This window comes from Protopterus annectens, chromosome 8.part0, assembly GCF_019279795.1.
Source record: "Protopterus annectens isolate FY-2018-M chromosome 8.part0, PAN1.0, whole genome shotgun sequence".
NCBI classification, from domain to species: Eukaryota; Metazoa; Chordata; order Ceratodontiformes; family Protopteridae; genus Protopterus; species Protopterus annectens.
Genome location: NC_056741.1, coordinates 886,227,374 through 886,253,619, shown reverse-complemented (window position 1 = coordinate 886,253,619; position 26,246 = coordinate 886,227,374). Strand labels below are relative to the sequence as shown.

Here is a 26,246-nt window from a genome sequence, read left to right as displayed (position 1 = left end):
TTTTTCCCCATCAGCTTTTCCAGAGCCAAGGCATGGATGGACACATCAACAAACCTGGCATGCAAAATCCTGTTCCCCTCAGCTCCTCGATGCGTGTCAGTCTGTGTTAAATAATTGGCCAGTAAAAGCCAATCCATGAACAGCAATCCTGGGCCTTATACTCGAATGTTTACTGTTGCGCCAATGCATGGATTACAGTGGCTGAAGCTTTTCCCTTCAATCCCAAAACCAGGCTTTCTTACAGTGTGAAACAAGGCTCTGCAATTGTTTTCTTTTTATCGTTTTATTGTCTGTTTTTTTACTTTTTTAATAATCATGAAAACTAAAACTCACAGTAAATTTGTTTCCAACAGCATGAGACCACGCTGATACTTAGTTGCTTCATCTGGCTTTAAACACAGCTATGGCTTCTCATTATCCAGTCCATCGACAGAACATGGTGGCTGTCCATTTTGCTTCTACTCTGTAAAGCATTTAGAGATGTTTCCTCCTGAATCAGCAGATCAATTCATTTCCATGGTATCAGCGAGCATGACTGTTAAAATAAGTTTAAAAAATAAAGGCTTCTTTGGAATATTGGTTGATAAAACTTTCCCTTCAGCAAAAAGTGATGCTTTCTTTGATGTTCAGTAATACTTTTTCTTTAACATATCTTAGTAGAAGAAGGGGTTGGCATCTGTACATGTACTTTTTTACTACCAAAATATAACTCATGTTACTTGTTCTTAACTAGAGAAAAGAACAATCCTCTCATCTAACCAAAGTGCAGTGATGGATAAATTCACCTTCTGGTCTCTCTCTTTTATTTTATTTTTATAAAAGTTGCCTGAGAATCTTACTCATTTTGTATCAAAAATATCTAATCCTGTCACTACATTATGTCTCATTGACTCAGAAAAAAAGTAGCCTCCCTCCTCCAAAACAGTTCACTGTCTTACTTGCAGAAACAGACACAACACAGTAGGGGAAACAAGTCTGTCTGAATACAGAACTGCAGCTGTAACTGTATATACAACATAGTCTTAATTCTTTGGTTATATTATATTCAGAAGTCACACAGTCAAGCCTGGGTTTTAAGAAATTTATTGGCTTTCTTAGGTAATGGACTAAAGGTTTGTGCAGTTTTTCCAGGGTGAAGCCACATAGCAGGGCCTGTGTGATGGTGGTAACCAAAGAGGTGGGATCATTAATGAGCCTGTCACTGTCTCTTTTTTGTTAAGGAAAAATATGATAAGTAATAGGTATAACTGGCAGACTAAGAGATACATATTTAACTTACTGAGGGTACTATCAGTTTCCCATCTAACACTTTGGCCGTAAGTTTATCTGGCGTGATGCATAAGCTGCTGGCATTTAAGACCCTCCTTTCAGTATCACCACTGAAAAATGATCTATACCAATTGTCAATGGCCAGTTATTGGTGAAAGATTGTCTGTTCCCATACTTTTAAGAAATGGTGAGCCAGTTCACTGATATTTCATGCACTGCATCTTCCAGTATTTTTTTCTCCCAGAACACAGCCAGTCTGTGTTAGTAATTATTGTTTATTTGCATGGTGCATGCTCCATTAAAACAGCAGATAGTCACATCCTGAACTGTAGCATGGCTGAAGTTCAGGAAGTAAAAGTGTGTAAGCAACCTGTTCTGTTACATAAATATAAAATACATTACTTCAAAATGTATATGTTTCACTGCAAGATGCCTCCATGTTGAGTTTTGTAGGCTTAAATACAGTGCCCTTAGCTGACAGTAGTAGCAATAGTAGCTTGCAACAATGGTTAGAAACTCTACTTTGTTTTGGAATAAACTAATTTATTATTTAGAAATTCAGAAAATTTCAGCATACTTAGTATTTGCACAAAGTAGTTCATTCTTTTTCATGTGTAGACTTGTATTGTTTGCCTTAGACGGATAGCACTACAGATAAGCAACTCCTAATGTCTTAGGCACTACTCTTCTTGCAGCCCACAACAGTAAGCTACTGGAATCATAGACACTTAACTTTCTAGCTATCTCTGTGGCCAGTTTGGTTTCAGTGGGCATCCTGAGACAATGTAGCAATTGCCTCATACACTGAAAAACACCTACTGCTTAAACAATCTGTCATATTGTGTAAGATGTGGTTATATAATTTAATAGGAGATGAAACTCTCACACAAAGACACAATAAATAACAAGGATAACAACACTACACAAAACCAGACTAAACTAAATCTCAAACACCTTAGACCAAACACATACATCTACTATGCTGAGGCTTTTAGAAATAACCTACCTGAACCACAGAGGCCTCCAGAATGTAATTCAAGAAACATGTACCCTCAGCAACCTCACAGACAGCACCCACCATGAAACATACATCTATGAGTCACACAGACCTATTCTAGATGCCCATAAAGCAACTATCCCACATACCAATATTTTCATCATAGGTGACTTGATAGTGAGATGCACCATTCGCCAAACTGAGAGGGTCACAGTCATTTGCCTGTCACGTACTAGGATTTGCTACATCTCATGAGTGCTTATGTTCCTGCACCACATGTGCACGTATATGGCAGTGGCGCAGTGGTGCAGCGGTTAGCATTGTCACCTCACAGCAAGAGTTTCTCCAGTTTGATTCTCGTCTGGGGTGCCTTATGTGTGGAGTATGCCTGCTCTCCCTGCATTCACGTGGGTTTCCTCTGGGTGCTCCAGTTTCCTCCCACATTCCAAAGGCTTGCATCTGGAGCATTTCTCCCTGGGCCTCCGCTGAAAATGGGCTCTGTCCCAGTCTGACTTTCCTGGTAAATAATTGTTAAATAAATAAATAAATAAATAAAGTATGATGCAGTCATTGTACATGTGGGTGTAAATAATTTGAGACATACCTCCCTGGTATGAAAAGAGACATGATGGGGCACTCAGAATATGTGTCTGAGGCTGGTATAAATCTAGAGTTGAGCAGTATTCCACCATCACCAAGAGCGATGCAACAATTTGATCAAAAGATAACTGAATTCAACAATTGGCTTAGATTCTAGGGTTGCTCTAGGGTATGATATTTATCAACCTAGGAAGATTTGGTAGACATTCTAAACTGCTTTGCCAGGGATAGCCTGCATCACTCCCCCAAAGGTTGTATATTGTCTAAAACCTTATCTGGCCCCATTGTGCCTTTTTTAGGCAAAGTCAGCCTTCAAAATCTTCCAGCATAACTAAACAGAATCAAGGTTACAGTAAGGTTTTGCAGTTCAGTGCTAGGAGCTTTTACAACTCCCCCCCAAGCATTACTTGCCATAGAAGATGTAAGTATATGCATTGTCACAGAGACCTGGTTCAAGACAAGTGGAAGCACTCCATCTGTGGTTGGCTTCAGTCCCTCTCACTTGTACAGGTTCACAACATTAAAAGAAGGCATTAAAGATTAAGGTGTCTTTATATTCTTAAAAAAATCTCACCTCCAGACACGTTAGACAAGTGAACAACTTGGAGCTCTTCCATGTCCAGATTACTATGAACAAAACCCTTTATCACATTATAGCTAACTACAGGACTCCCTCCATTTTCCTCTTGACCCATACCTTGTACCTAACCACTATGGAGTCCGTATGTATTAAGCCAAACATCATTCTTCTAAGAGACTTAACAATTATGCCCAGAGATTTCTGGATTTCATAAGTACAACTCACTGGACCACTTAGTCCACACCCCAATCAGGAAAGATAATGTTCTGGACTTGATCCTTACTAATATGGGACAGCTGTGCTCCCCACCAGTTGTAACTTCCTCCTTAGTCAAATTGGACCATACATCAGTCACATTCACCATAAGAATGAAGCCAGAAGCATTCCCCAACATGTCTGTATTCAGAGATTATGCAAAACTAATCTACTAAAACTGAGTGTTGACCTAACTAAATTCAGAAGTCCTTTCCACCTTGGTGATCCCACTGCTTGTGTGAAATCCTTTCCTGCAAAGTTTTGTGCAAATGTAAATAGTTGCATAGATGCATCTGTCCCCATCAGAAATAAAGACAATGCAAAGTTTCAAAATAAACCAATACAGTGGATCCTTAATATAAACAGGCTCATTTATAAAAGAAAAAAAAATCATTGCAGGTAAAAATAAATCTAATTCTCACAAAGCCAAAAAAAATTTTTGTAAACTAAACAAGGAACTCCAGATCCTGATCAAATCGACCAAAGCCAGATATGAGTAAAAGTAGCCATCCAGGTGAAAGATAACAACAAAGCCTTCTTTAACTATGTTAGAAATCTCAGAAAGAAATGCTCAGCACTCTGCAGTGTTAATAGTAAATTGTAATGCACACTCAAACCAAGAGGACATAAATTTACTAACAGACAAATTCAACGTCAACTTCACCCCCTCTTCCTTCCAGTATTCTCATATCAAATACCTAGATCTAGCCCCCTCCCAAATCTTCTATGAACAAGTTCTCAAGGCACTATCTAAAGCCAAGAATACTGTGTTTATAGGGCAGGATAACATACCAGGCTGCCCACTGTCTTGCCTGAAACATGAATTGTCAGACCTCCTAGAGAAGCTATTCACCATTAGCCTTTAAACAGGCTTTGTGCTGGGTGAATGGAAGACAGTTAACAGTCATTCCCTTGAAAAAAAGGTGAGAGTAGAACAGACCCAGGTAATTGCAGACCCATAAGCCTGACCAGCATCATCTGTAAGGCTATGGAAAGGATCATTATGGAACTCATGGATAGGTATATAGGTGACCTACAGACTCACAACCCAGCCTGATATGGATTTGTCAAGAGCAGGTCCTGCCTGTTTAACCTGGTTGAGTTATTTGAAGAAGTTACTGTGGCAATGGATAAGGAAAATTAGTGCATACTACCTAAATGGACCTTACAAAGATATTTGGCACCATCCCATACTCAAGCATCATAAGTAAATTCTCCCAGCTAAATGTTAACAGTACTAATTTCATGAACTCTAATTGTACCTAGGTTTAGGAATTGGGTCCATTCCCATCATGGTATTAGAAACCCAAAAGACTTGGTGAAATTAAACCTAAGTGATCTGATGTTGTTGCCTTCATTTGCTTTTCAATTTATGGGTTTTGGATCTGAGCAGTGGATCTGATTCAGCCACATACCAAAGCTCCAGGCTCCAACATCTGAGCTCCTCCCCTACCCATGATGCTCCTGTCATCCAAATCCCTCAGATCTCATTTGCCCCACTTCGCTAAGCATCAGGTATCTTGCAGTCTGAGCTCCTTGGAGTTGTTTTTTGGTCAGTGAGTAAAAATTATTTTGCTATCTTAGCTTAAATTTATAGAGTTTGTCTTCCCTATCTCCTATCTTCTGTTTTTTCTTTGTAGCAGTTTTCCAGGATAGTTTTTTTTTTGTCTCTTTCCTTCCCTCCTTTCCCTACCCCTTTTTTCCTACCAGCTTATAGCTATAAAAAAAAAGTTTTCTTACTTCTGTAGAATTTTAAGTTTTATCCTGTTTGTTGGAATTTAAAAATAAAACTTAACTTTAACTTTAATCTTGTGTGTGTGTGTGTGTGTGTGTGTGTGTGTGTGTGTGTGTGTGTGTGCGCGCGCGCACTCCATGGGTTGCTGTTATTTTCTTATCAGTATGCCTGATCTTACACCTGCGGGATTTAAGAAGTACAGCACTTGTGGGCACAAAATCCCACTTTTAGATGCGCACTCAGAATGTGTAGTTTGTCTTGAGGTGGGTCACCTGGATTCTGCTTGTTCCATCTGTGCCGGCTGTAGTCAGCAGGCTCTCATCGATTAGCACAACAATCTCATTCTGAAAGAACTCCTTCCCAGTTCTTCTTACTCATCCACTCCATCCACTTCAGGGGCTTAAACCCCCACTAAAAACATAAGGAGCAGAATAGATCCACCAGTAGATCCCATCATTTTGGGGAACCACCCTCCAAAACTTCCAGACCACCTGAGCTGTCCACTTCAGCTCCTATAATCATCCAGGCCTCCCCTCAGCGCTGGAGCCAAATCTTCTCCTCAGAGCCAGTGACAACCAGCCTCAAGTCCCCTCTCCTGCAGCAGCCCAGGCCCTCTTCCAGGCCTGCCTTGGTAGCTTCTTCTTTAGATCTTCCCAAAGCCTTTCCAAAGCTGAGGTGGACAGCATGATGGTCAAATTTCTCAAGGCACATATTCAGCTGGGGATCTTGTCTGCTCCATCCCCTCCAGGATCCCTGAACAATATTCATACCTTTATCCCTATCTCTCCTTCTTAGATCCGTCCCTGTTTTTCAGAGTTATTGGATCCAAACCTTCCTGGAGTTGAGATTTTGGAGATGACAGGTATGGTTATCTCAACTCCGACAGTCTCCCTGACTTGCCCGGCTCCAACTGTTCCTGAGCTGAGCGACTCTCGGAGCCATAGCTTAGTCGTCGGTTCCTAGGGATTGACGCTGGTTATGAAATATTTGGAGTTGTCCCTTCCTCACATGGCTTTGGCATTTGACAGCTCAGCTCCAAGTCCTCACTCAAATTCGGGGGCACTTGGGGTTCGTGGAGCTTCCCCATCGACAGCTTAGGCTCCAGCGGAGGTACCTATGGTGTCCCGATCTCCCTCAGTGTTAGAGGTGGTGGAGAGGGTTCTCTCTGCACCCAGAAGAGCCTCAACTCTACCTGTTCTGGACCCCAGCCCCCCTCCAGCAGCTTTTGTGCCTGAGATATCTACTCTGTCCCCACTGGGACAGCCTGCAAAAAAGAACTTCTAGTATACTTTTGGAATCCCTGAAGTCTTCCAATACCTCCCTAGGGCACCCCACCAATGAGGTCCCTCGGAAGCACCAGTGCAAAAGGAGACACTTGGATTCCCCTTTGGAATCCCTCGTAGAGGACACTGGTCTCGATGAAGGGGAAATATCCCCCAGATCACCACCAGAGGATGTCTCCTTTGGAAACATGGAAATCCTTTGCCAAAAAGGTGGTTGGTCTTCCAAAAGCCCTCACCCAGAGGAAATGGTGTTTCTGGAAGCCTTTGGGTCAGGCCCATCTACTTCTTGGGTGTTCCCCCCCTATGGACCCTCTTATTGACCTTGTGTCCCGCAGGGCATGGAATGAACTGAATGCAGTGGAATCAATTCCCAAGCAGCCCAATGAGATCCTTATTGCCCCTTCTGACTGCCCACACTGGACTAAGGGAATTCCCGTCGATGCAATGGTGGTTGCAGCCAGCATGAAAAAGGAGCTGGCCCAACAGAGCTCCACTGTCCATCCCCCTAACAGGGAGTCTAAGGCTTTGGACAAATTTGGAAAGCAGGTTTACACTTCAGCGACCTTTGCATTGTGACCGCTGAACTACTTGGCACATGTAATCAGGCTACAAAGAGACTTAGTTAAGGAACTCTCTAGTTTTGTCCCAGGGTCCATGTCTGCTGAGGAACAAAAGACCTTTTCCTCAAGAATGGCCATCCTTCAGTCTATTTCTAACAAGCCCATCAGGTTGATCTCTCATGCTGCAGAGAGTGCCTCACAGCTTGTCGGATCAGGCATTGCCACCAGATGCCACACCTGGATGCAGCTGTGTGACTTTTCAGAACCCTATAAGGCATCCTTTGTCAATGCTTCTTTTGATGGATCAACACTTTTCAGTCCAACAGTTAAAGATACACTCTCTCAAAGTGAAAAGGAAAGAAAGACCTTGTCTGCTGTCAGGATACGCTTCTCTACCCCACACTAGTCCTTTTTCCAGGAATCAGTGTGGAGTTAAGAAGTGTGGTTCCATAAATCGCAAGGTCCTTTTCAGGATTCACAAGGGGACCTTTCTCCCAGAGGGAGAAATGGTTATAATGGCGGATGTTCCCCTCATGGCAGAAGGGGTCCGATGAACCAAGGGTCTTGAGATTCTTTCTCAGACAGATCCAGTCAGTGATCCTGAGGGATTGCCCAACTGCTTGACTCTGGAGGCGCAGGGTGGACGTTTGTCTTTACACCCATCAGCCTGGGAAGCCATCACAAAAGATTGTTGGGTGTTGAAAATTATATCCAGAGGCTATTCCATACCCTTTTTCCAAAAACCCTCACCAAACAAAATCCTCCCAGATGTTCCACCCAATCAACAGGAGGCTGCAGCTTTGCAGATTTCAAAGCTGCTCTCAAAAAGAGTTATCCAAAGTGTACCCCCAGACCAATTCAGGTCAGGCATTTACTCCAGATTCTTTTTAGTGCCCAAAAAGACAGGGGACCTCAGACCCATTCTGGTTCTCACCTCTCTAAACAAGTTGGTTGCCAACTCAGCGCTCCGAATGGTCACAATACAGTCCATTCTGCCCTTCCTGCAGAAGGATGACTGGTTGTTCTCTATAAACCTTCAGAACATGTACTGTCACATCAAGATAAACAGGTGCTTCAGAAGGTATCTCTGCTTCAGGCTGGGAGCCAGTCAGTATCAGTTCAGAGCACTGCCATTTGGTCTCACCACAGGGTATTCACCAAATGCATGGCAGTCATGGCAGATCCCCTGAGACTGCAAGGATTTTAGGTGTTTCCTTACCTAGACAATTGGCTCTTAACTGCTCCCACCAGGCATTAACTTCTAGAAGCCAGAGAATACTTGTTCTATCTAGCCTCAACCTTGGGCATTTCTGTCAACGTAAAAAAGTCTAATCTTTACCCAGTCCAAGTCATACACTTCATAGGAGCACTTTTGAACGCCATTCGACCTCTAGCCTTTCTACCTCCAGACAGGATTTCCAACCTGAGAGCTCGTATCAAACAGATAATGGACACCCCCCCCCCAAGCAAGTGGCTTTGGGGTCCATGGCAGTCACAATCACCCTGGTGCCGTTAGCCCACCTTCACATGAGTGTACTTCATTGGACCTTAGCTGTACAATGGTCTGTCCTGCACTATCCATTAAATTACCCAGTTAGGATCTCACAAGCTTGCAAACAGTCTCTCATTTGGTGGATCCAATCCAATGATTTCTCCAGGGTCAGCCCTTCATCCTACCTCCTCCCACAGCCACTGTGACCATGGATGTGTCCCAAATCAGGTGGGGGGACATTATCTGGGACAAATGGTTCAAGGCACATGGGCCTCCCTAGTGATCAAGTTGCATGTAAACATTCTGGAGATGATAGCGGTGCTTCTTGCATTGCAAGCCCTTCATTCCTCTGTTCCAATGGGAACTGTTGCCATTCAGACAGACAACATGTCAGTGGTCTCATACATCAACAAGCAAGGAGGAACCAAGTCTTACCCCTTGTGTCTAGAGGCCATGAGGTTGTGGCAGTGGGCGATGTCTTCCATCCGCTTTCTCATAGCAACGCACATTCTGGGGAAAATGAACATCCTGGTGAACAGGCTCAGGAAGATTATTCTGATGCCTCATGAGTGGTCTCTCAATCCTTCAGTGGCAAATATGATCTTCCAAAGATGGAGTCAGCCTTGCTGCGATCTTTTTACATCTTCCTCCAACACCAAGTGCAGCGAGTTTTTTGCCCTGACACCTCCTTAGGGACAATCACTGAGAGACAGTCTAGTCTGTGCTTGGCCCCCTGGTCTGCTCTACACTTATCCTCCTCTTCCGCTCATTCTCAAATTTCTGCAGAAAGCTCAGAGATTGATATGCCAAGTCATCCTCATTGCCCTCTTTTGGCCCCAGCAAGATTGGTTCCTTTCCTGTGGTCTCACCTAGTTTGTCTACCTTGGACTCTGGATGCCTCTCCAGATCTGCTATCCCATCCCTCAGGACACTGCCATCCGGTTGGGTAAACCAGTCTCCAAGGTTGCCCTATCCAACTTTCCGGTCGAAACTTCCCATTAGTAAAATTTGTGAAGCTGCTACTTGGTCAAATTATCATACCTTTATTTCCCATTACAAACTAGACATTATTTCTAGGAACAGAGCATCCTTTGGTTCTGCTGTGTTCCAGAATATCCTTCCTTGAAGCCCAAGTTCTTTCTGTAGCTGGGGACTCTGTCCCCTAGGTTGAAGAGCAAATGAAGGCAACAACATCAGATAAAGTAGTTATGTACTTATCATGATGTTTCATCTGTAGTGTTGCCTTTCATTTGCTCTTCAGCCTTCGCTCTCTCTATCCCCCTGCCTTTTAAAGGACCAAACAGAAAATTTTGGACAGATGATTCTGTTCTGACCTTTGAGCTCCTGAAGTATTCCTGCATGATTTATTCTTTTACCTCTAGATAATTTCTTCCTGTTTACTTGTATCATGATTACGTGATATACTGTGCTGCAGCAAACTCGATCTGAGGGATTTGGAGGAGAGTAGCATCATGGGTAGAGGAGGAGCTCAGATGTTGGAGCCTGGAGCTTTGATATTGCGACTGAATTGGATCCAATGCTCGGATCCAAAACCCATAGGTTGAAGAACAAATGAGAGGCAATAACACAGATGGAATGTTATGGTGAGTACATAACTTCCTTTTAACCACTAACACACCGGATAGCAAATTGGATCACATACATAACAAAGGAAGTGAAGGTGGGCATCTCTATCTCCTCCAAATGACCTATCTAGTGAAGTCCCCCAGGGTTCAGCACTTGGGACACTTCTCTGATACTGGGAAGAGATGATTGCAAATTTTGTGCCATCATAAACTCATCAGAGGGCACCTTGATCCTACAAGAATGCTTGCCCCAAACAAATAGTTGATGTCAAACCATGTACTGAAAATAAATACCAAGAAATGTATACTTGTATCCTTTGGCAAGAATGACTCCCTTTGTACATATCACATTGATAACACACACACACTTTCCTTTGATCGCAATATATCCACTGTTGTAGGAAGTCCTTTTTCATCACACACCTTTTACAGAAGGGCATAACATCTAGATCCAGGGACATAATTGTTCCTGTGTACTCAGTACTCATTAAGCTGATCATAGAGTGAAATTTCCCATTTGGTATGTATCAGTCCAAACACTTATCACAGCTGGAATGACCACAATGCTTCCTCACTAAAAAATCAAGGGACTAAATCATAAATACTGCACAGACTTCATCAGAGCCTTGTCTCTCTTCCCAGTATCATACAGGCTACTCAGAGGCAACTTCTGGCTCCTGTATAAGACTCCACTGACCATGTTCTGTCAGACCTATAACATATTCAGAAGGCCAGTGGTATCAGTAAAACCCACTCAAGCGACCTTAACCTCTTTTGCAAAATTAACAGAAAATGCTAGAAGGATAAGTATGTGTCATAGACAATACCACTTTTATGGAACCAGCTTCCACTCTACATGAAACAAAGTACTTTTTTTACTCTTTTCAAACATAATATGGACAAATGAATGAGTAACCACGAATTCACCCTTGGCTTTGCACCAATGGCCTTCATGGATAGCAGAAACATGTAAGTACCCAACATATACTTGTGTAACCCATCTTTAGAGATTCATATTGTGAAATATAAGCAGTAATAATTACTGTGGGGCTAGACGTATTGAGATCCTCACAGATAAGTAACAATTACCTAGGAACCTCTAACAATGCTGCTACCATAGTCACTACTGCTCTGCATGTTCACTATACTGGCTCACATTGTTAACTACCATACCACTCTCTCTCCCAATACCATCTTTGTCACAGACCCAGTTATACATCAACACAGCACTTCTTCACTCAACTCTATTGTATCTTCCTCCCTCTAACATTTGACTTACTCTGATCTTTCACATTACAGCAATAGTAAAGTAAAGGTTCGGTCTCAGTTACAGTAAAACCTAAATACAAATTCAAATGTCTCCACTTCTCTAACCACCCCACTTCCATGATGAAACTTACTGGTGGCATTCATCCACTGCCTTTCATCCACTCTACCTACCACCATAGCTCTCAACCTCTTAGAGCAAGAAATAAGGACAAAGCTGTAAATAAATGTGGGTCAAAGGTCCAAAAATAGGGACAATGTTTAATTACTGCTCTTACAAACATAGAAAGGTGACAGAATGATAGGCTTTGCATTAAAATGAATTTTCTGAAGGACATGAAGTCTAAAACTCAATTTTCTGTCATTATTTTCTAACTTCAGTCTTTAATGATTTGCCACTAATTTCCCAGAAAACCACAATTTGACGTTGTCCCGTTCGATTCTCAGCTAGAGCGTCTTCTGTGGAGACATGCATGAATGGACGTATCTTCGTTGAAGGTTGTCGTTAGGGCCGGCAACTCGGCACGTAAAAATCAACTGCCAATCATTAGCAGACCGGAGTTCCACTATGGCGACCCCTAACCGGGAAAAGCCGAAAGACACAACAACAACCAAAAGTATAAGACAAAAATCTGTACAGTTGAGAGGTATGCCTACCATACTTTCTCCATTTTCTCAAAATGCAAACTTAATTTTTACACTGAAAGTATCTATAACAAAATTCAGGACATTGATGCTTGCCTATCATTTTGATTTTTGTTCATCCGATATCTTAGCCATTACCTAGACCTGGCTAAACAGGAAATACTTGACAGTGAAATATTTCCCTTAGGTTTTTACATACATAGAACATACATAAAAAAAGATAGCAGGTGGTGTAGCCATCATCTTCAAAAATGCTTTAGATATTTCCCCAACCCATCTAAACATCTCTAAATTTAACAATGCTGAAATGTTACTTTCTTAACTACAATTAACCAAAGAAAGACTACGCATCTTAGTAATTTACACCTCAACTAGTAATAAAATTGCCACACCTGAAAATATAATACATTGGATGCCTGACAACATCCACAGTGAAGCCTTTTTTAGGGGATCTGAACACAGACTAGTACTCCCTAAACAGCAGTAACCCTAAGTACTTATAGTGTATGTTTTCATCAGCTAATTAACTTGATTACTATACTCCACAGAAACACTAACAGGCATTCCATATTAGACTGGATTCTAACAAATAACCCTAACAAGGTAACATCCTGTGGAGGTTTGCCAGACTCTTATCCATGACCACCTTCTTACATATGCCATAAGTCAACAGTGTATTCCCAACCAAAAGGTACATTACAGTCAAATACATAACCTAACCAGGATTGACAAGGACACCGTCATCTCAAAACTAACTTGGGTACAATTGGAACATATTGTGAATAATACCCATAGATGAAGCAGTCCATTATTTCAGTCACAGTTTTCAAAAAGTCTTAAATGAATTAGCTCCCAATAGAATAAAAAGGGTAATGTCTAACACAACAGCATGTCTAACAAAAGAGGCTAAGCAGCTCATGCTACAAAGAGACAAAGGCTGGGAAGAATGGCATAACATTAAAAGACAAAGTATCTATCAAAGATTTAGACTTCTGAGAAACCTATTCAACCTACAAGTTAAAACTTATGAGAAATCATACTTCATTATTCTCCAACAAAAGCATCAAAATAATTCATAATTTTTCTGGAAATTCCTTAGGAAACTGTTACACTCTGTTCAAACCACTACTGCCCACCTCACTACCAATAGCAATAACAACAATGACTCCACTGCTACTTAGTCCAACTTCCATTTATCCAGTCAGAGGTATTTTTAATCGAAGACCACCTCCACATACACAAATTCCCAATATACCACAAAACCACGCATAGTTTTTCATCTTCAGCCTGCCCCACCCCCACCCCGTCAATTCCCAATATACCATAAAATCAAGTACAGTTTTTCAGCTGTCACCCTGTCCCAACATCAGTTATTAAAAAGTTATTAGCCAAACAAAAACAACAATCATAGCTGCTGACAACTTTCCCACTGAATTTATAAAATGGTTTTTGATGTAATAGTCTTCCCTGTCTCCAAATCGGTTAATCATTCAGTAAGTGAAAATTTTGTTCTCTCCATTTGGAAACAATGCTTCATAATTCCCCTTAACTAAAGAGGTACTTCTACTGAATTGCAGACTGTAGACCCACTGCAATCTTATTCTCCATTTCTAAAATACTAGAGAAATGTATGCATGCACAGCTAATGCAGCATGTCAACCAAAACAATGTTCATCATTTCATTGCTGCTGCAGTAGCCTTAGCTATATGAATTATATCCAGCACAGGATATAATAGTCTGCCATCTGCCGAAGCTTAAAAGCACTTTCAATGTGTTTAAACTATTATCAGCTTGAGAAGAGCTGAATAAAACCAGTGGTTTGAGTACCAAGCCCTTCAGAGATTTGTTGCCACCAAAGAGCATTCCTCTTTTGGGCTTTTGAAGATTGATGATCAGCTAAAGGTTTTCTGTTGCTGAGCATATAGGTTCCCTTCAAGGAAAAAAAACTTCCACATTTCAATTTTCTTACAGAAACTTAACTTTTTTGTGAAATAACATATTATAAGCTAGGAAAGATTATTTTTATTGACTTAAGTGACTTTTAGTCACTTTTTACTGTGAAGTGCGGCTTTTTACTTTTGTGCAAAAAGTTGTGTAAACTAAGTCTGTCTTTGTTTTTCCAAAGTAACATTTTTGTTAATTTACTTTGGGGGATAAAGTTAGTGTTTAAAGTGGTTTCCACTGTGTTCTTTTGGGGAAAAATGTACTTTTTTAATGTCTTTGTGTCTTTCGGCTTTTCTCGGTTAGGGGTCGCCACAGCGGAACTCCGGTCTGCTAATGATTGGCAGTTGATTTTTATGTGCTGGCTTGCCGGGCCTAACGCACAACCTTCAACGAAGGTACGCCCATTCATGCATGTCGCCACACAGAAGATGCTCTAACTGAGAATCGAACGGGCAATGTCTAACTGTGAGGTGACAACACTTTCGCAGCACCACCACCGCAGTATCTTTTTTCACAGATCACTGCTGATAGTTTTACCTGGGTTTCAGGTATCATTTCTGGCTTCACCATGAAACAACATATCAGTTCTTCCTTCTTCCAGCCACAAAAAGAAGAAAATTTCCAGGCAGCCTTTGCCCCTTCAACAGACTACATATTAGCTTCAGCCACAGATGGGTGACTGCTGTAGCCAGTTCTGGTTCCTCAAACCATGTGTCTTTTTTCTTGACTCCCTCTGATGTAGGCCCTACAGCCACCGTGCATCAGGGCTTAGACATTTCTGTGGCTGTTTGAATGCCCTTAGTGGCAAGGGAGACCCTCACTTGCCAGACTCGGAGGAAGAAGCAGGGAAGAAGCCCAGGAAGAACTCCAGGATGTATCACTTCTGCATGACAAACTTAAAAAATGAAGAATTTACAAGTTTGCCCTAAAAATTAAGTACCAACTGAAAAAAAGGCTGTTAAAATTTAAGATAACATACATACTAGTGTTTAGCTATACTTATAAAAAAGATGATATTTTTACGGCCATTCTAAAGGAGGATTCCATGCTACATGCCCTTATCAGAGAAGAGTCCTGATTCCAAAAGACTTGCACCAAATGTGCAAAGGACAAATTTATTTTTATTTATTTACATTTGTCAATCAACTTAGAGAGCTACTACACAAGGACCTACTTCAGGCTTGTCCTGGGTATAAAACACAATCAGTTAAAGAATACAATATAGTCAAATATACAGTATTCAGAATATGAAGAAACCAAGAGAAAAAAAAACTATAACAAATTACTTCTGCAGGTCAGATTGTAAATACCAATCTCTCAGTGACTGAAATTTGAGGCAAAGTCATGCAATGACAACTACGAGGACGACCCACCAATAACTTCCACACAGAAATTTGCATTTGCTGCAGACGTGTCAGATTGCAGCTGAAATCCCTAGGTAGAAAAATTTGCAAATGCAATGTATCACTGTACCTAGGTCTATAAATATAATAAAGTTTCAAATGCATGATGTATTCCTCAGATAAAAGTATGACATCTTGATGACTGTCATTTGCCTGTCATCAGGAATAGTACGCACATCATGGACTTGTGACACACATCTGAATTGATTCCCTTGATATATAATAAGGGGGAAATTACAAGATGACGTGATGGACATAAAGTAGCATGTACCATCACCTTGGCCTTTGTCGCATTTAGTTTCAATCGATTCTTAGCTAACCAAGCAAGAACTGATTCTAAACAGTCTTCTACTGGAGTAAAGTATGGAGTTAAGCCCTGAATGAAGGAGAGGTAAATCTGAACATTACTAGAATAAAATTGATTACTGCGGTGGTGGTGCTGCGGTAGCGTTGTCGCCTCATAGCAAGACGTTGTCCCGTTCAATTCTCAGCTAGAGCGTCTTCTGTGTGGAGGCATACGTGAATGGGGCGTGCCTTCGTTGAAGGTTGTGCATCAGGGCTGGTAACCCAGTACATAAAAATCCACTACCAATCATTAGCAGACCGGAGTTCCGCTGTGGCGACCCCTAATCAGGAAAAGCCGAAAGACACAAACAAACTAGCATAAAATTGATTAGAAGTGCCTTTCCCTCTTAACATCTCTGTTAGGGACAGCAAATGCACAGTGAACAATAACGATATCAAGATTGAGCCTAGTGGTACTCCAGTTCCAGGAAGAAGATACCAGAATAATTTAATACATACAAACCCATCTGGAAATGACCAAAAAGCAAACCAAATGACCACAGCCCCAGTGACATCACAATCATCCTTAAGATATTCAATCATAAGCCCATAATACACTCTGTCTGAAGCTATTGTGATATCAAGAAAGAATTAAGAAGGAATATAGAAGAAGGAATATAGTTGTTGATCTTAAGCCACAAGGAAAACATTTACAACCTGAATAAGGGATGCCAAAGTAGTGTGCTGAGTTCTAGCTGTACAATGATGTTAATCAAAAAGGCCATGGAATCATAGGTAATAATGCAGCTACATAAATACTACTTTCTCTATAGTCTTAGCTTTAAAAGGACAGTTAGAGACATGACAATAATTCTCAAGGTAATCAGGATTTAAAGATAGCTTTATGAGGAGGGGATAACCAAGACATCCTTAAAGGCAGTTGGAAAAAAACAACAAGCCTCAAAGAAGAATGAATAGTCTGGAGAAAAAACTTAACCAAGAAACTCTAGGCAACATTTTACCCTCTGCGCCTGCATGAAGCTCATAAGAAGTAAGATAAAAAGAAGACACCACTGTCATGACCATGCTAAATATTCTATCTAGCATTAGCCCAGCAAAATTCTGACACGTTAATCAAGGCTCTACTACAAAAAAGTGTGACTTCTTCATAATAGTTAGTAGACTTTTCCAGGCAACAAAGCAAGACCAGCTATGCAGCTCACCCACCACTTAGAAAAGCATAACAGATTCACTGTAGCAGAAATCTCAATGTACAGGTAAGCTGCCTTCTCACATGAGATTTCTATTTGATGTACTTCTTAGTGAGCATCAGTAATGAGGTCATCCTCAAGCCAGAGTGCCCCTTCCCAGTAGTGTTTCAGCCTTCATCAGGGTCTCCAAATCACTTGGAGGTCATGGTTAAACCATTTCTCATGAAATTGGTGAATCATGGACAAACATGAGCTGGAGCAATGACATCCAGTGCAGAAGAAAAGACTTTGTTAAATGCTGTAACAATCGAATCATAGTCATCTACACTGTCCATGTGAAGAAGCTGGTCAAGTATTTGCATTATTTTATTTGTTTGTTTGCACTGATCAAAGCTGACTATTTTCAGACATGGCCTTTGTGAGTACATCACAGTGAATTCAAAACTGACAACCGGAGAGAGAGTAAAGACAACCATTATCAAAGTCAGATGTGGTATCTTAGAACATCACTAGTTATATTTGTTAAATTCCTGCATTTAATCAACTCCATATCAGGTTATCTCACAGATGACAGCAAGTCTAAAGTAACTAGGTAATGGTCTAACCAAGAAGATGGTCCCCATCACCAAGTCTGTGGCTACCTGACTAACTTGGAAGATCAAGGCCACAGATTTCCCAAGCTTGAGGAAAGCAGTGGAAAATACTTAAGTGAAGCCATGGCCATCAGAAAGGTTCAGAAGCTTCATAGCAGGTTCACTAGTCCAGGATTTGATAGCCACCAAAACAAGTCATCTGGAAGACTTATTTCAAGAATAAGAAAGTGCTGGAAAGATAACCTGCACAAGCTAATATTATAAAGCCATAAGTGCAGGATTTGTCACTAAGTCCTTGCATTAAAAAAAAACTGTGCTGCAGTGTCACATGTGAGAGAATAAAGCAGGTAGTTAGAAAAACTGGTGAAGGATGAGTGGGGCTACAGGGAGAAATCATATTATTGGCTACAGCATAAAATATTATATTGCAATAAAAGCTATGAGAAGATAATTGGTGTACAAATGAGAGCTAAGAGAGCTGTTAGGTCTAATTGCTGAATCTCTTAGCTACTTGTGAAAACTAGCTTTAAAATATTTTACTCCGCCAGTGATCACAAAAGACAGAGAACACTACATAACTCTTACCGATTCTTAAAATCAATCAGTGCACTATCAGACTCTTAATACAATACCTATACACAAAACACGATTAGGTAGAAAAAAGGCAATTGGTTCCATGTTCCCTCAAATAACTCAATCGAAATAATGTTCCCCTTTTGTTTTCAAAACATATTTCTAGTTCAAGCTAAAATTCAGTAAGGATGACAGTATGCTCACCATTTCTTTAGTGTAGTAGTTATTTCTGCTGTTTTTCAAAAATGTCCCATATTCTTTGTTCTCTGACCTTGTACTTCTTAACAAATGGGCATGCTGTTATACTGGAAACATAACAAGTTTCTGCAAGTCAGCATTTATATTACAATCCAAGACATAATTTATTATTAAGCATTGCCATCAATCAAAGGGATAAGAAACAATTTCTTTATTACAAATTCATACACATATCACTCCCCTAAATTGCTAACTTCTGAGTCAATGCTAAGACACCTTGTTACAGAAATCAAACATCTGACTGTATTGTTTAATACCAAAAGGACATACTCCATCTCTGATTCTTTGGACTGGACCTTTGTCTTGGATGTTTGCAACTACTGTGCTGTATAATTTCAGTGTGCTTTTTTCTTTGACACATTTCCATCGCACAGTCAATGACCATTTGTGGAGTGAAGCTATAAGCATGCATTATGAGCTCTATGGTGTTAAACGTACATGCATCTATGTGCGTTTACTATGTATGTGTATATTTGTGCGTGCATATGGGTATGTCTATAGACATACTCACACACACACACGAACACACACACACACACACACACACACACACACACACTACACAGTACACCACCTTATTAAGTCACTCTTTCTCTGCTTGAGATTAATCTTGGGCCTTTTTTAAAAAATATATTTATTTGTAGATAATTCCTTTTAGCACACACTACAGTTTCTAATTCTAACACATTGTAAAGTGTTCTGTTTTTACATTTTTATATTTACTTTTGTTAATAATTTCTTTCTGTTTTCCAACACTAAAGTTATGTCTAAGCAAAAGGAGAATTAATGATTTAAAATTCATGGATTCTATACTGTTAACCTTCTGGATCAGTCTACATTAATGGAATACATTCAGCTAACTGTTCATCTAAATTTAAACATTCTGGAAAATTGAAAACATAAAAAAAAGATTTTTAGGCCTTACCAAATCATATTACTAATTGTATATTTTCCTATAAAGTCTGTGTAATGCTTTGAAAAAGATTTTTTACAGCATATGGAAAATATTTGTAAGGGAAAAGATTTTGTATGGCACTTGAAAAATTATTTGTAAACTATCGAGAGTACACTCAGCCTCATTTTTGAACTTCTCTTTCACTGAAGTCTTTTTTTTTTTTTCTTTAATTTTTTTTGTCCCCTTGGACCTTGTCTGTATTGGCCCAGCCCCCACTCACATCCATGGAAGGAGGTTGTTTATGCTCTGCCCACTCCCTTTCCCCACCCCTCACTCATTGATTGCATGGGTGGGCAACTCCTCTCTTTGCACCATGCCTCCCCCTAGGGAGTATATCATTGAGTACCCTTCCACCCTGGACAAACACACCCATCCCTTCCCTGCCAATGTTTGAGTCACCTGAGACATTAATCGAACCCAGGTCAGCTGGGCCATAATCAGAGTTTATCCCTCTATGCCACCAAGCAGTTCTTTCACTGAAGTATTTTCCTTCTTCTAAAAGTAGAATTGCATAAAAGCATGACTGTTTTATTGCAGAAGACAAATGTTATTTTACAGCCCTGTAGAAGAAGCTTGATCTGTGAGTGTGGCATGTTCAGCAAAAATTTGACATCCATTGTGCACAATATGCTCATAAGTATGGCCCCCAGCTGCCTACATCTGGGAAAAAGACATATCTACACAATAAATGATAACTTCTAGACAGGGGTCCAGGGAAGTAAATATTGTGGGAAGAAATAGCCATGGAATTGTTATGGCTAGGCTTGTGTAGGCCCTAGGGCCAGTAGCCTAGTACCAACCTATGAACTACTTTGACCCTGTATCCTCTAACTCATCTTGTGCATCTTTTTTTTTTGTGGCCCAGTAACACTAACCAGGAGTTTGCATCCCAGACATATCCCTGCCTGCCCTTGGCATGCTCATCTAGCTTGCACTTGGGCTTGACCTACACCTTTGTGGGGAGCAGAACTTATTCCTGGTGTAGACTTCATCCGAAGGCTGGACATCTTAATGTCAATGAGTTGGAGCATATGGAAGTATGAAAAGTCCAGTGTTATACTCAGCGCCCCTCTGAATTTCTTGCACTAATCTCATATTTTTCTAGTGGCCAATAGATACACAGTAAATGTATTTGAATGTGTTACTGGGCCAAAATGCAAAAGATCATCCCAAGCCAAGCACCCCTAGCTAGAATGCCTTCACCAGTACCTTGGTCTAATGTTTAGATCTTAGTTGGCTGGTACACACAGAGTAAAATACTCTGTGTGAGGCATTTAGCTTTCTTATAACTTTCTTCCTCATATATTTTCCCTGATTATAACCCAGTCACTAGTGTGATATTTTATGCTGTGTCGGTGGTAACTGTTTGTTGAATTCTTTGTATTACTGTTATTCCTGCAGAACCATCACTGTGAAAAAAAGAGTGATTTTTGCGCAAGTTTTGAATGAGAAACAACAGGGACAAAAAGGTGAGTTGTACTAGTTTCAGAAGATTAGTACATCCACTTTTCTCCTGTAAAAAACTGTGAATTTAGAGCATTAGGATAGTTCAGCAGTCCTGGAGAGTCAGATGACATTAAATTGTAGGCAACGTAGGATATGCTGAGTTCCCAGATGTACAATAAAATGTGCAGGTAAAATAATTGAGTACTTCCTCCATATGCATAGCACTATACACTGATGTCTGATGCAAAGAAGCACTGCCACCAATATCAAGTTCATAGGTTCATAGGTTCATAGGTTCATACTAGGCTATCTGCCCGAGGGCATTTACAAGCCTAGCCCATAGTTTTGTGGCTTACGCCACCCCTTTAGTATGGGGAACTATACCCATTATTTTGCTGTGCCTCTGTTGAGCAGTGACACTGAGGTAATCCCTGGGGTATATCTGCGATCTCCCATCCATTGGTCAAGATTTCTCTTGAACAAGGCCAGCGAGGTGCTCTGCCTCACATATACCGGGATTTTATTCCACAGCATAGGGAGTCTTTGGGTGATGAATCTATCCCTCCAGCACGTCCTATTAATAGCCGTGTCGAGGTTTACGTCTCCCGCCCTTGTGGCTCTGACGGATCTAGATTTTTTGAGGTGAAGCATATGTCCCATATGTAGCTCAGTTGTCAGGATACTTGTAATGCAATGTGGTTCTTGCACCTCTTTTTAAATTTTGCCACTCTAACTGAAGTCATTGCCTGGAAAATTTGGGTCTTTCCCATGAATGAAGACACCAGCTTGAATTCATTATAGGTTTGTAGGTGTTAACTAGGCTAATGACCACAAAGGCCTTTTTAAGCCTAGCCATGCATCCCCAAACAAGAACATTATGTTTTAGACTGCCCTAGAATGACAGTAAAAATAAATGGTATTCCTAGTCATGTGGGGTGCAGAAAAACAGCAGTCTTGAGTTTGATGTGTAGCTTTACTTACCATACATAAGGCTATTGTAGTAACAATAACAGGCAATCCTTCCGAAATGTTTTAACAGTTGTGCTGCTGGGCAGTAACTTCTTGACTGAAAAATTACATGATTTGGCCTGGCTAATGATAATAATAAGGGTTATAAATATATATCACTGAACAGGATGATGAACAGCTGTAAGTAACCATTAATGTGGACCGATCAAAACTGTTAATACCCACTAATTAAATGCTTGTTTTTTTCCCCTTTCTGTTTCTCCTTCCTTACCCTCCCTATTTGCAGATCCGGGTAGTGAAAGCCTTCCGTAGCTCCCTATATGAAGGGCTGGAGAAACCAGAATCCAGGACCTCCATTCACAACTTCATGACCACCCCTGAGTTCCTGATCAATGACTACATCCACAACATCCCTCTCATTGATGACACAGATGTTGAAGATGATGCAGAGCCCCCAGGTGTCTACAGGCGTAGCCCACCCCCCTCCCCAAATAAAAATAACAATGCTATAGACAGCGGAATTTACTTGACTACCGATATCAGTAAGTCAGCTACCTCTTCTAGTCCTGGAAGTCCATTACACAGTGTGGAGACATCACTTTAACAAAAGTTACAGGAAACATTTTTGTGGGAAATGTCTGACTGGTAATAATTAAAAAAAGAAGATAAGAAGGACTAGATAAGTGATGAAAGCTTCTTAAACTACCCGTGTGCTGCTACTGGTAAAGAATGAACTCCAGAAACCCGCTGTCCACTGGGGGCACGAACTCTGAGAACTTTGGAGATTTTTGGTTGCTTTTGATTTTGCATACAAAAGAAATACTATCCATCAAAAAAGTTTTTATGACACTTTTCCAGAAGCAAGTGTATACTCTACAACGAATTTACTTGTTCTTTCACATTTCTCTTCTTTACCTTGGTTCTTAACCTCTGGCAAGTCTCCAGGCTATGTTGACAATTTCGGTATGTCTGCAAAACCAACAAAGAAAAAAACTTACAGACTTGAGTATTTAAAACATACTACTACTAATAATAATTATAATAAAATAAGTATTAATGTATGGGAGTTTCAGTACGTTTTACATTAGATGAACTACTTCTGCTCCCAGCTGCAGAACTTAAAATGTCATTTTTCAACCCACACCCACAGTAAGTACTGTATTTGTAGAGGCATGACTGGTTGTAGCATTTATTAAAAAAAAAAAAAAAAAAAAAAAGAATTCATATATAGCCAAAATGTGAACAATGGAGGTGTAGCAATCTGTTATCATGTCTAGTTCATGCAATGTACATAAAATGAACCCACCTCCATGCAGATACTGATCAAGTTCAAAAAGGCCAGAAAAAGATTAGTACGTTCATTTTCTAAATTTGCTAGACCTTTTCCTAAAACTTGAAGTACTTCTTTCTTATTTTGTTTGCCTTTGCTTCATTAAGAACCATCTGGCATTTCTATTTCTATTCAGGATAAATATTATGATCATACATTTTATACTGGTTTCTCTCCTGTCTCTTTCTCTTGACAGATGGACACATACACATATAGTTGAACATGGCTGTGCGCATACAGAGGGGAGTTTACTTACAAAGCATATGCATGTTTGTGTTGTTTTCAATTGTATGTGTATTACTTTTACACATCCATACACACACACACACACACATATATATATATATATATATATATATATATATATGTGTGTGTGTGTGTGTGTGTGTATAAGGCAGCAGTAGGTGACAATGGAAATACAATAACTGTTTTTAAGTAGACCAAGGAGAATTTCAGAATTACTTTTTCAGTGATCTAATGGCTCGACAAATACATTATGACAGAAGCTATGGGTAAAGTGTTTGTTGCATTAAGATATTGCCCGTCCCTCATTAAAGAGTCCTATGATTTCAGTGTCAGATATTGTTAACTATCCATTACAGCAATGAGGGAAGGGAAAACTATAAAATATCTTAAAACTTTAATTACATAGTAGTAGTATAATTCTAACATAAATAATAAAAATGATATGTAATTGTTAGTAAAAGAAATAACTTTTAGTATCAAAAGAAATCATGCAGTACAGTTCCCTTCCCCTAAAACTGCAGCCCTTGTTATGATTTATTATTATTAGAGAAATTTTACGTAGAACACAGCACTGTAAACTAACCCTGGAACACGGACTTTACAAATGCATGCACACAGATTCATCAAGAGCATGAAATCCAAGAAGTATCTCATTTATGCATTTCCCTTTGACATTGTGGAAAAGGCAGTGAGGTCACAAGCCTGGTCTTTTAATGGCACTTTCTAAAGCTGAGCCTCAGTGATAGAGAAACAGTGATAAATATGGCTTCTAAGATCGGTATTCTCAGCAGTATATGTTAGCAATCAGAAATTAACATTTGCAAGCATATTTTGGTTGATTATCTATGTTATGAGATGTTAAGCCAAAACCGTATATGTGTTAAGACTAACATCTCCAGTACTGAAGTAATATTTAAACTAAAAAACTGCAACGGCCAGACTATATTTTTGCTATTGTATTTTAATTAGGAAGAATGTGATTATCAAATACCAGTTTAGTAATATTAAAAAGGAGATGAAAGACAAAAACATTATTAAAGTCTTTATCCCAGATGGCATAATCTAAAATTTAGTATATAAGTACATACACAGAATCAGTCCAGTCTGCATCTTTCAGGCGTTTTGGAGCAGTCTGATGTGGCCCTCAAGAGATTTATCACGTCAGTGTCTTGAGCATGTCAGCATCATTCACAATCATTTAAATTTGAAAAGAAATCCAAATAAAAGGACTAAAGTATGCTATCCATACTTAGAAATATGTGATTTGTATGCAATGCTGATGCTTCATAGTTTTTGTAAATTATTTTGTTTTACTATTTCAGGGTACACACTGCTGTAGTTTGCATCTGGCTTAGAATTTTTTTTTTATATGTACACCAGTTTTGTATACCAGGTTTCCAGCGAGCCTTGTTAAAGAATTTTTTTCACTTCTTTTGTGCTAATCTGGAAAACTCCTGTTACTATCTTATTGCTACCAGGAACATATAATTTTTCTGTTTGTATCTGTTTTTAAAAGATGCAGTGAATCATATTCCTCATCTCGAGTTCAAATGGTTGTGGTGGGTTTATTGACATACAACTTGACAGTCATCATCTAAATGCACCCCAGTAGCCTCAGTGTAAGTCTGCTGTGATGCACACAGAAGCCAAAGGTGCTTTTGGGACCAGTGTAGCTTGCAAGCCTAGAATATATTACCTCTACACTTAAACAAAATTCAGTGTCAATGTGGCTAGTCCTCCTCAGGATGGGATAGCAGGCAACAGTTCATCCCAGCCTTCCAGCCAACCCACCTGCATTGGAGCTGCTTACTAAAACTTTAGCCACTAGCAGTAGCTAGAAGTAAAATCTCTGGCTTCTAACTTAATAATCTGGGTGAGATTCATGTCTTACTTAGAAATGTGAGATATAGTTTCCAGTCTGCACTGGTTGGATGCTGCTAACAGACTTCCAGACTTTATTTTTAAATGGCTTCAGATGCCATGACATGTACCTATTTCTGAATGGAATGCATTTCAGCAGAAATCTAACCATCTATATTGCAATAAAATACAAGATTTTATGCTCTAAAGAGTCAGCCTTATTTGAATGCTTCATTCTGATTAAAAAAAAAAAAAGAATGTTCATGCATCCTTGTTTCTAGACACAGTAAGTGCACTGGTCTGCTATGAGAAGATGCATATTTACCTTACTTGATCAATGCCCAAGTGATATCACTATATTTGTCTCCTTCTGTAACTCTACCGCTTGGCAATGTGTTTCTCAAATTTTTGTTTTGGGGATAAAACATGTTAAAACTGAGGCAGAACAGCAGTACAATTTATATAGTATACAGTCTGTTATGCAGTCTTCTTTATTTTATTCTTTTCTGATCATGGGATTATAAGGAATACAAGGAAAGTAAACCTGAAGACCACATGTTAAATACCACCCTCATGCTATACCCCCAATTTCCAGGTGACAAAAACATATCAGGTCAGTAATGAACTTTTGGGTATCCATATACTCATCAAGGTTATTCTTAAGAGGAAGCAAAGGTGTCACTCTGCTTCAGATGCAGGGGTAATACTTTCAGAGACGGGGCAACCATTGCGTAACAGATCTATACCTCAGCATGTTTTATTTATATACTGGTGGATGTTCAGATCCTTGGTTTGGATGTTTGTGCAGCCATTTGTCCTCTAAAGGTATAAGAGATCCATTAAGGTGGAATATTTGAGGATAAAGAATATTCAACATAGATCTCCACAGAAGAGTCTGTAAAAG

At 39.9% G+C, this 26,246-nt stretch overlaps 1 protein-coding gene across 6 annotated transcripts in view; it reads left to right on the top strand.

Moving 5' to 3' along the window:
• LOC122809137 (plasma membrane calcium-transporting ATPase 3) overlaps nt 1–25,551 on the top strand; it is a 4,021,470-nt gene extending 3,995,919 nt beyond the window's left edge. For 4 of the 6 annotated variants that reach the window (XM_044080406.1, XM_044080412.1, XM_044080407.1 and 1 more), the window contains one exon: nt 22,193–25,551. In XM_044080406.1, the coding sequence (XP_043936341.1) occupies nt 22,193–22,510 (318 nt within the window). In that variant the 3' untranslated portion in view covers nt 22,511–25,551. The remainder of the gene's footprint in view (nt 1–22,192) is intronic. The other 2 variants (XM_044080411.1, XM_044080410.1) reach the window with 1 other exon arrangement.
• The last annotated feature ends 695 nt before the right edge of the window (nt 25,552–26,246 follow it).